General features: G+C 40.6%; 1 protein-coding gene across 1 annotated transcript in view; it reads left to right on the forward strand.

The window, feature by feature from the left end:
* The window catches only part of LOC103782508 (IQ motif and SEC7 domain-containing protein 1-like), a gene marked incomplete at both ends in the record, with an annotated part of 28,186 nt that extends 16,566 nt beyond the window's left edge, over positions 1 to 11,620 (forward strand). The window contains 4 exons of the mRNA XM_008950279.1: positions 1,651 to 1,812; positions 2,524 to 2,700; positions 10,081 to 10,130; positions 11,468 to 11,620. Coding sequence (XP_008948527.1) covers positions 1,651 to 1,812; positions 2,524 to 2,700; positions 10,081 to 10,130; positions 11,468 to 11,620 — 542 coding nt within the window. The remainder of the gene's footprint in view (positions 1 to 1,650; positions 1,813 to 2,523; positions 2,701 to 10,080; positions 10,131 to 11,467) is intronic.
* Positions 11,621 to 11,627: the final 7 nt, after the last annotated feature.

Consider the following 11,627-nt stretch of genomic DNA (forward strand, 5'->3'; position numbering starts at 1 on the left):
CGGCAGCACCTGCAGACAGCGTGGGTGGCTGTCTTATTTGAGTGAAGGTAGATGTGATTGTCATGTGGTCAGGATAAGCAGATCAGCTATCACAGCATCACAGAATCCCAGCATGGTGGGATTGGAAGGGACCTCTGGAGATTATCTGGTCCAACCCCCCTGCTCCAGCAGGTCACCCACAGCAGGGTGCCCAGTATGGCATCCAGGCGGGTTTGGGATCTCTCCAGAGGAGACTCCACAACCTCTCTGAGCAGCCTGCTCCAGGCTCTGCCACCCTCACACCAAAGAATTTTTTCATCCTGCTCAGATGGAACCTCCTGGGCTCCAGTTTGTGCCCGTTGCCCCTTGTTCTGTCGCTGGGCACCACTGACAAGAGTCCGGCCCCAGCCTCTTGCCCCCCAGGGGCCCTTTAGCTCTTGATCAGCATTGAGAAGATCCCATCTGTGCAAGATGTTGATATCAGACCCCAGCAGAAGTCCCAAATTCTTGCTCCCTCCTTCCCCTGTGTACCATTTGAGGCTTGCAGTAGCTGGTCCCTTTTCCACTTGCAAATGGCAAATGGCCTTGCTCCCCTTCGGCTGGGACTCTGGTTTGGAAGCTGCAATATCCTGTCTAAAAAGCACAGAGCATTTGCACTCGTTTCTCACTGTGTAACGACTTGCTGACATGTAATGGCTTTGGGGGAAGGGAGTGCCTTACATCATCTGCTGGTTCTTCAGGGAATGAATTTTTAGTACTTGGCAGCGCTTGAACTTCAGGTTGAATACTTAAGTAAATATTTAAGAGCTTTATCAGACCAGTAAGGTCAGGCGGTGGGATAAAGGAAAACACTGTGCATCAGAATGCAAATTTTGAGTTTTTCTGAAACCAGGCTTCTACAGCTCTGTGCTTCAGACTGGTTCTGTTTTCCACAGCAGAGTGTATCTGCAGTGCAAGCTGTCTTTCTGTAAATGGACCTGCTGTGTCAGCCAGGAGAGGCTTTTGGCCAGCTGTTTACATCTGCATCCTCAGATGTGCAGCTAGAACCGAGGCAAAGATGGTTTGCTGAAAAATCTGCCCTTTGTTGTGACGGTGTCCACAATATGGGCTAAAAAGGGGGCAAGGGGGGAAAACCACGTTTTTTACTTCCTCAGAATGTAATTTCATAGATAATTTAAAAAAATAAATAAATAAAAGAAAGTAGTATATCCAGGGAGCACAGCTTAATAGGACATGCTAGAAGCTGTACAGTTCAGTGTGATTTCTTCCTGGAAATACCAAGTTAAAAGCATAAGACAGTCTGTAGTACTTGAGATGTAGTCAAATAGTCCTTACTCAGCAAAACTTTGGTCACAACCAAGTAAGGTAAGTAATGGGATCTGTTCTGTGAAACAAAAATTATCTCTTTTTTTTTTTTTGTACATTTTACCTTAAGGTTAACAGCTACATAAAGACTGTCTTTCACTATTTATTCAGTATCTTGATAGCGAAGTAGTTCCAATGTATCTTAGGGATTTTCATTCTAATTCTGTGCCTTTAGACTTTGTCCCCTAAATGGTAATATTAATCCAAAGCCTTCAGTTTGGTTTGTTTTTTGTTTGGTTGGTTTTTTTATATAGAACAAGTAATTGGAATAATTAGAGCTTAGGTTTTCTGGACTCTCTCTTCTAGATTATCCCAATGGTATTCGGCTCACATCAGCTGTTCCAGGAGCAGATATAAAAGTACTAATAAATTTCAATGCACCAAATCCTCAGGACAGGAAGAAGTTTACAGATGATTTGAGGGAGTCGATTGCAGAGGTTCAAGAAATGGAAAAGCACAGAATAGAGTGTAAGTACAAAGGTATATATAATAGAGCATTTTCAAGCTAATCAAAATAAGAAAAATCTTGTATAACCCATTAGAAACCTTTAGAAATTCATTTTTCCATGGCTTTGGTTCTAAAAAGAGGAAAAACCCAAGAATGTTGTAAGACCCAGCTGAGTTCATTGACTATTGTTTGCTGTAGTGTAGCTGCAGTGGAAGTTTAGCCTGGATGAACTGGGAAGGTCGATGGACAGAGGAGAGGTGGATTTGTAGTTTGTGGTATAAATTACAGTAAGCATTTTAGGGATAGTTTGCATTGCTCTGAAATTCTCAGTGATGGCCTTTCAAATAAGTTGCACTGAATTTTTCTTCATTTCCATGTTGCTGTTGCTGTATTTCTTCAGTTTTTCCTGCATTCCTTCAATTTCCTGTAGTCCTTCAATTAGGTCGCCATAGTACAAGTTGATCTGTTTTGCTGGAAGTTACATGAGTGTCAAAACATGGAATATTGTATTCTGTTTTTCCAAAAGACTAACAGCCTTTGATTCTTTATGTCCTTGTAATATAACACTGTTAGGACAGGGGTGAAGCTCCTCTCTGGCATTTCACAGGGCCAAAAGGAACTCTTAGCTATTATTTGCAGTAACACACAGTTCCATACAGGAATTGTGATGTCACCCTGTCCTTCATTATGGTCCATAAACACCAATGGCAAAATGACTCTCTTTGTTTCAGCTGAGCTAGAAAAACAGAAGGGCGTGGTGCGTCCGAGCATGTCTCAGTGCTCCAGCCTGAAAAAAGATTCTGGCAACGGGACTCTGAGCAGAGCCTGCCTGGACGACAGCTACGCCGGCGGGGAGGGGCTGAAGCGGAGCGCGCTGAGCAGCTCGCTCAGGGACCTGTCGGAGGCAGGTAAGCGCTGCCCGGGCTCCCGGCTCCCGCCAGAGGTGTGAAAAGCCCAGCTCCCAGTGGGCTCCCAGGAAAAGAGCTTCAAACCTCTTAAATAGCTCCTCATTCATAGGTCACGTTTAATTTTTGGTTTTCTTTTCACCCTTGTTGTATTAAGCAACCACTGTTTGAAAACATTTAAACCGTTGTAGGTTGCTAGATATACTTTTAAAGGAGAGTGAAGACAGAGGAAAAATTGTAAGTGTTGTATTAAAAAAATGGCTGACTTAGTCTAGGAGTAACCCACTTAGTTTTCCTTTCTTTTTTTCTTCCCTTTTGCCTCTTCCCCTTCATAAAATAGGCTTAGGAAAAAAAAGACAAGAAACTGGTCTCTGTGTACTGACCGCTTTCTGCGTATTTTGTGCTCAAGTGTCCCTGTGTTCCCACACTGATGAATGAAATGGAGTGAACCCCTTCTAAATTCTGCCTAGAGCTATGTAATCCAGACCCAGTGTGTCCCCGATGCTCTTTTATTGTCTCATAACTCCAGATATAGTTCCCAGTTCTCGCCAAAGAGGTGGTTGTGAAATACTATTGCCAATACAATAAAGGGCGTCCTAGTGGACAAGAGTACTGATATCCCACAAAACCACTGGTGTGCCTTAGGCTGTATTAACTGCTTAACATAGCTAAAGACTGGAAAGGAACTGGAGTGTGATTTTTCAGCCAAAGAAAAGCCAGAGGAAGCTTGGTATGGTTTTATTTTGTGATTTGCCTCCGGAATACCCAGCCAGCATCCCCATGTAGTACAGCCTCTCATGGGCGGTCACCTTCTCGTTCAGTATTTCATGTGATTCCTGGCATTTACAAGAAGTCATATCTGAACATGGTGCCCACTGCTTAGGAAGTATTTCTAGGGATAGCAGCAACTATAGTTACCTATTTTTTAATTATTTTCTTAGTTCACAGACTGCGTTACACAGTCTGATTTGTTCTTGTAGTTGCAGTGATGATTTACAGTATATGAATAATTTGAATACTATGTGTATCTTTGGTAGTAGAAATTACTTATCTTTTTTCTTTTTTAATTAAAGAAGAGATTTTAGTTATGCCTCAATAAAGCAAACTGCTGTGAACTGAAATTACAGCCTGTGTTTTGTGGGTATATATATGTGCATACAACTACGTAGAGAGTGAGCGCTTTCAATTGTTTTATTCTCTGTTTAGGCTTTCATACTCATATGTCCGTATGCTTCATGACAAAGACTCAAGATCTTGATCCAAAATTGGGCTGAAGTTGAAAATTGGTGCTTGATTTGCTTCAGTGGATTTTAGATCAAGCCACTAGTCTTCACGACAATTCTATCTCAGATTTGAGGATACTTCCATCATCCTCTTTGTTGTTCTGTTCGTATTTCATCAGAACAAGAACTACCATATTGTTGAATATGTGAGTTCAGGGGGTATCTGTACCCATAAATGTGATTTCTGATTAATTTTTTTCATCCCATGGGTATTTTTCATCTCAGTCTTTCAAACATTGCCATGTATTTAAATTCACATTACAGGTTTTATGCAATAAACAAGTATTTGTAATCATCAGAATGTTCCACATTCCAACAGGGCATGCCTTCAACTGGCATGCTCATTACCAAAAATACTTTTTTCCATAATAAAAAGTAGAAATCATTCACAGACTGCCGGGTTTATCAGTGAGTTTGTTAAACCCAACTAAACTTAATTTTAACTTCAACAAGTTGAGAATTATGGACAGTTTCTGTTTGGTCTTGTGCAGTGCAACTGAGTTGAGAAATTTCATACCTGTTACTTGCTTTGTTATTTGGTGTCAGTTTAATGAGATCACATGTCTTCGCTGCCTTTTCTCAGTGAACACCTTGCATGAGAGGCTGATTTGTGGGGTTTTTTTTAATTTATTTTCATATGGGACAGATGATCCATAGAAAAACAAAGAAATCTTCAGTTAGCAAGATGCTGCATCCCAGGGCTCATACCATACTAAATTGCTTCTCTAAAAGCTCAGTTGTTGCCTCAGTTCTTCTTGTTGTGGATGAAACACAGGATCAAAAAGGAGGAGGAAGAAAAGTAGTGGGACTGTGTATGGTTCTGTATCTTTTTATAAGAAAAGGCATGATGAAAGTAGAATTTTAGAGAGTTCCTTTCTACATTTAAACAGACGTAAATCTAATAAGCATGAAAAAATTACCTGGCTGCTTATTTGTGCAATAAGGCAGATAATTGCCCAACAAACACTGCAAAACTGAAATGAAAGTTTTCAAATATTTATTCAATGAAGGGGAAATCTGAACAAACAGCATTTTAGTTGCACAGGTATATGACAAAGCTAGTTAAGCAAGCAGTCCCTTACTCTCTACCAGATAACACTGTAGTAAACAGTGGCTGTGGAAAATTACTTTAAATTTCTCTCTTGGAAAAGAGGGATAGTTCATGAGCTTCTTAGATCTAATGAACATTGATCCTCTGAGAGAGTCTGACTCCTAAGGTGTAACCAGTAAGGGAAGGGGACAATCCTCTGTCAGGAGACAGTGTCAGGGATAGTTTTCTGCCGGTGGTTCTTCCATGCATTTGCCACAATAGCTTAAATCATAACTGCAAAAAGGATGTGAGCGAGGGTCTCTTTGATTTTAAAGGTGATATTGTTCATTGTGGATTGACAGCTCTTTCCATGGACCACAAAGCAGAATGTGGCAACCATTCCATTCCTAGAGGGGAATATGTGAAAAGTATTCAGTGCTTTATTTTTCTCAAAAGAAAAAGATATCATTTTTATTACACAGTCTCGAACTAGAGTCAAGAAGAAATGAATTTATTTGTCCCAGAATTGGAAATTCTTAATTTACACGAAACTATTAGAAGACAGACAAATTTTAATGTGGTTAAAGCTGAGTTTTACAAGCTCCAATAGAGTTTTGGACATTTCTCCACTCACTCCGTGTGGAATTACAGGATAAGTAGGCTTACAAAAAGACGTTGAAGGAGTAAGTCCCATCGTGGCCATTAGAACATGGGACGGACGATTTGGTCACTAAAGCAGAGCACAGAGGATCAGATTGGTTGCGGTTCTGATTCTGTATCTCCCACAGATTCCTTGACTGATTTTGGGCTAGTCAGTCTGAATTCCAGTGACACTGAGTTGCTGGGGGACCCAGAGCTTTGGCATTGAGTTGACCATGGCGAGCACCTGTGGAAATCAAGCTTTATTCCCTCCATCTCTGATCTCTAAGGGGACAATAGTATTTACACACTGCAATGGTTTAAACATGGTAATTCTGGTTTGCCTTGGCAATCCCCAGCCGGCATTGCCTGTGTAGCACTGGGAGCTGCCCATGAGCACAGGCCGGTGTAACAGCTATTACTAATACACATTGTGCTCGTCTCCTGAGCTCCCGAGCTGTCTCAGAACAGTCACAGACCAGTAGAGACTGTTCAGAGAAGTAAAAACTAAACCAAGCATAATGTAGTAAAATAATTCTATTTGTATATTGCATATAAGCTCATTCATCAATCTTTTAACTTTTTCAGTGTTCCTTTTTATTTTTTTAAACAATTTCCTCATGTATTTTAAATAAATTTCCTATATCCCAAACCATAATGGAAAAGATTGTGAAACTTCTCAGCATTGTAATCCCCTTAAAAAGACTCCCAAGTTCATGCAATTGCAGAATCCCTTCGCCTGTGGAATCCCTCTGTGCTGGGAGGGTGCAGTCCCTCAGCTCCTCCCTCACCTGACACAGGCAGGGCCACAAGGTTATTTTCCCCCTCCCCTTCCCAGGATTTTGCTGCACTCCCCAGGACAGTTACTAGCAGTCTTTTGTCCTTCTGACTGGTTGAGCTTTCCAAGGAAGGTGAGATTTTTTTCTGTCTCTTCCCCTGTCACTGTTGTTATATTTCCTATTCTTCAATGGAATAACAACAGTAATGAGTATGATAGAACTTAATAAAAAATAAAAATAAAACAGATGTGTTCAAATCAAGTCTTTTGTGATATACAGACATTAACACCAAAAACCATTTGACAAGTATGTTGTAAAAAGATGTCCCACGCTGTATATAAACACCTTTGTGCCAACACCTTCTCTGTCTCATGGAGGAAGAGATGCTGTTTGTTTTTTCAGTGCAGGAGGAGGTCGGCAGGGCCAGCCGGGCTGGTGCTCTTTTCTCCTGGGGCTTCACCAGCATTCAGAGACTCATCTGTTAGACCAGGACACAGTTTTCACAGTCAGGGTGTGGCCTAAAGACTCACCCAGAAAACAGGATGAACATATGAAGGTTAGAGCATCTTTTCACCTGGAAAGTCATCTCTCTAATGATTAGAGCATGATTTTTAGATAATTTTGAGCAAGTCATGTTGAGTAATACCTGTAAGCTCAGTAGCTAGATGGTTACAGACTCTGCTGCTGGGAGTATCAATTTCACTGCCTTTGGAGGCTACTGTAACTCCTGCCTTAGTTTGCTTTACCAAAACCTACATTTAGAAGTTTAGTCCAATCATTTTTCCCCAAGACATACAAAGCCAGATCATATTACATGGTTTAGATGTCAGTATATCCCACTGGCAAACAGACAGAGGTTTCGGTAGCACTGAGAAATAGTTACATTTACTGCAATGATCTGCATGTTTGAGAGAGCATTTTCAGCAAGGTAGAATGGATTTTTAGGAATGAAACTTGATCTTTCCTTTTGGAATGTTTACATTTGATCGCTTCATATTTCCACTATAAATTTGAAATACTTTTAGTCCCATATAATGCATGTTCATATGTGGGAGATACTCTACATATGTAGGTTAAAGAAATTTCTTACAAAGATTATTCATATCTAATGTCAATGTATTGTTGGAATGAATCAGAAAAGATTAAATGAACTGAAATTTAATTTTATAAAAATTTAAAAATACTCTAACATCCTTATAAAATTTAAGTAGATCAGAATACATTAAGGAAAGCTGGTCTTCAGATTTGGTAATCACCACCTTCCTTTGTATCACAGCTGTGAATTATTGTGCCAGTAGAGTTACGCTTATGTACAAGTCCAGTTTCAGTCCCTGAAATGCATTTGAGCACTACAGTGCTAGGGAGATGTTTTTGGGATGAGACGCCAGCTCCGAGACTAGGGAACAGACTTGTATAAATGCATGTTGGCAGAGGGAAGTCTCCAGGGGCTTTACTTCACAGCTTTCATATCCCATACAGAATTGGGTTCAATTTGCTCATTAAGAAAATAAAGAGCTCTTTGTTGTGATAGTGCCTATCTGAGAGAAATGACAGGCTTTTTAAGTAGGGTTTTCTGTTTGTTCTTGGCTTTGCTAGTACTACTGTGCCCTGAAGTTCTTCTAAGCAAAAGTCCATCTGTCTCTTTCTGTCCATTTATACTGTGTATTTGCTGTGCTCATGGTTATTAGCGACTTTGCCATATGCAAAAACCGTTAGATTTTCCTGTTTCACATCATTTTTGGCCACATGTAATGACTCGTGGCCACTGTCATTCTTGTTAGCAATACTGACTGCTAAGTTAAGAGGTGGCTCTCTTCCTCTCTGGCTTTGTGTCAGCAAGTGAGAGTGATTTGAGTGTTATTTGGCACTAATCCCATTAGCAGAGCAGAAAACTATCAACACCTGACTGGAAGTAAAAATAGGGGATTATCCACACCATTTTTTCTTGGAGGCTTCATAAGATAGCACAGTTATGGTTTTGTTGAGGCTAAAACTGCAGCAATAAGAGATGAAGCACTAAGCTTTTGACCAAGAGCCTGTCTAGAGGAACTGTTCAAAATTCCAACAAATTTACCAAGTTGAACAAAAAAAAAATCTTGACCGCCAATGCCTTCCCCTCAATTTAATGTCAGGGTAGAGGGGTTTGGACTGGGGAGTCGCTCTCCGCGACAGTGAGAGACGGGGGAATGTTGCAGTAGTCTAAAGGGAACTGCAGGTCTTCAGAGAAACTTGGGTTGCAGGGCAACATCCCATGGCCAGCCAGGTCAAAGTGATGGATGTGGATCCAACAGGTAGCATTTGTAGATCATACTGATCTTGCAGGACTTCTGGGTAGTCCAAGTTGGTCTATAAGGGAGGATGCTAAGAAGTAACCTCTCAGGAATCACCATTGTGTCCCACTTACAAACCAGTCCCAAAGTTCTTCTTTTTACCTCTGGCACCTTTTGTGACTTTTGGGCTTCTAAAGATGAGAGTATGTGTGTCATAGGTTCAGTGAAGCTGAAACCTTCACATTCCTCTCCAAACCCACCTGTCAGAGTAGAAGATTCTGAAGGCAGCAACGTACCAATGCAGGGTGGAGATGCTCTTTGATCATCTTTGATCAAATATCTTTGATATTTGGCCTTGCAGGAAAGCAAGAAGAAAGCATTGTGAAAACTCAGGTTTCTAAAAACATGCAGATTTTAGAGAAGCTTTGAGAACCTGACTGCTCTTCAAAGGTTAGCTTTGTTTACACACCCTGCCATTAAAGTATCTTGAAATGTTGCAGAGGGGTGCTCAAAAGCTATTGTTGCAAATGTATCTGTTTCCACTGCAGCCACATGCTACGTTCTCTCCTGTGAAACAAGAGAGAAAATCTGGGATCCTGTGTCCTGTTTATAGCCACTGAAGTATTCGGGCTCTTTAGGCAAAACGTCAGGTGTTGTTTCATGTGTAGTTTTAGGAAAATGTCTTTGGCAATTTGAGAATACTGGAGAACAAATCTTATCCTAGTTAAAGCACTGCACGGCTAAACAAACAAAATCTAGCCATAATGTCAAGACAGATTCCAGATTTGTCGATCAAAATTAAGTTTAGTTTCTTTTAAACCTCATGAAAGAAGATTATATGAAATCCACTGAGGTTCAAAACTGCAAATGAGAAGAGGAAACTGATGCCCCTCACCAGTCCCCCTCCCTGAAGTTTTAGAATATGCCAATATTAAATTTTATATTTAAGTTATTCCCACCCCACAAGTATATATCAGTGCTAGCAGTCTCTAAAGAAGGAAACTCCATAGGCAATTCCAGGAGATGGAACAATATGAAACTGTTGCTGGTCAACATCATAACCGCACTACTAAATATAGAGATGCTCAAATACGTGTCTTTTAAGAGTTGTACCAATTAAACCAACAACAAAAAAATCACACTCTGCTAACGACAGTTGATTCACAAAAACAACACGTCTTCAAAGTCCGTCAGGTCCAGAAACTGGATGTAAATAACAGCCTTAAAGCTCGAAGTTTCTGCCTCGGTAGCTGCTGTACAGTCCAGCGCAGTGTCCCCCCTAGCTGGGTCTAGCGCCTCCTCTAGCGAGTCAGGGGGAGCGGCTGTTCGGCACCCGGCTCTTGTCTCAGTCTCTAATCTCTGGTGTTGCATGTCCCGGGCAGGCAAGCGTGGGCGACGCAGCAGTGCAGGATCGCTAGACAGCAATATGGAAGTAAGTAGGAAGCTCCTGACGTCTAGCTGGATGTGATGATGTGCATTTCGAACTTTTCTTTTCTATACATATTTTTTTTTTCTCTTTTTTCTTCTAACATATAACCTGCCTGCCTCAAATAAAATGCATGCCTAGGCTACTCACTCCGTATTCTTCCAGCTTAAAAAGCACTGATGGCTTGTTTTAGACCAATGCCATTTTTGGTTTGAGCTAACCTTGTTCCCTTTGTTCCTGCAAGCATGGTTAAATGAATATGACGTGTCCTTCTGCCACCATTTCAGTCTGGTCCCAGCTTAAAAGCCCACTCGCTCTTTGTTACCAAGTACACTGTTCTTGCTGTTTGATATTTAGCTACAACTATCGACTTCCATGCTTAACCATTCCCATCGCTTATTCTCGAGTTCAATTGCTCAATGTATGCAGTCATGACACCATGGAATTGCACAGATAGGGCATGGGAGGAAAAAATTGTTAAGACAGGTGAATTCAATGTGGATTTCATGAGATTTCATTCATCTTCAAACCATTTATATATACTGTTCATGTCTCTGAATTCAGCTTGCAGAGTTTTTCTTTTTTTTTTTCTTTCTTTTTTTTTTTGTGTTTGCTTTCAGTAGATTGCAGTTTAAATCTAGCACACTGCCCAAGCACTGTTGTGTCCCATAAATCTTTTTTAAAAAATACAACCCCCAAAACTTCCAGAAATTAAATACACCATCCCAGGCTAAATAATAGAGAATATTGGACCACAGGTCAGAAGAACACAGTCACATAGAAGTGCCAGTGACAAAAATGGTGTGGTTCCATTTAAGACCTAGTTCAGAGGTAGGCTCGAGAAGCAGCACTGTGGCATGTAGTAGTAGAAAACTACTATTTTTAAAGAAAAAAAAAAAGTTTAGTGTTTTGAATTCTGAATTGTAACTGTAATATTTGCTGCTGTGTGTTTAATTATTTAGGCTGAATTTAATGTAGATTTTTGTTGTTAAAAAAACAAGCCTTGTAATTTTTACAGCATTTAAAAATGTATTTTTCCTTTAAAAACACACTCCTAGGTCTTATGTCATGCTCCTCCTCCATGACATTTTTTGTATTTAAAGTCATAGCTTTTGATGCTAAAGTGCTGAGAGGAAAACATTTAATGCTTACAAGACCCCAAGAAGGGCACGGATGCCTCATTGGCAGCTTAGAGAAGGTGGAAATCAATTTTTTCCTAGAACTCTTAACGTAGTCCACCCATGTGAACACTGAAGGAGGAATGTGTGGGGTCAGGGTGAACTTTTTCTTTTAAACATTTTAAGATTTTTTTTTAATTTTTATTTCTATTAATTTCTTTTTAGGGGTCCATCATTAGCAGTCCTCACATGCGCCGAAGAGCTACATCAACCCGAGAGTGTCCATCTCGCCCTCACCAGACTATGCCTAACTCCTCCTCACTCCTAGGTTCCTTGTTTGGTAGTAAAAGGGGAAAGCCACCTTCCCAAGGCCATCCACCATCCG

This window comes from Merops nubicus, unplaced genomic scaffold, assembly GCF_000691845.1.
Source record: "Merops nubicus isolate BGI_N331 unplaced genomic scaffold, ASM69184v1 scaffold7882, whole genome shotgun sequence".
Lineage (NCBI taxonomy): Eukaryota > Metazoa > Chordata > Aves > Coraciiformes > Meropidae > Merops > Merops nubicus.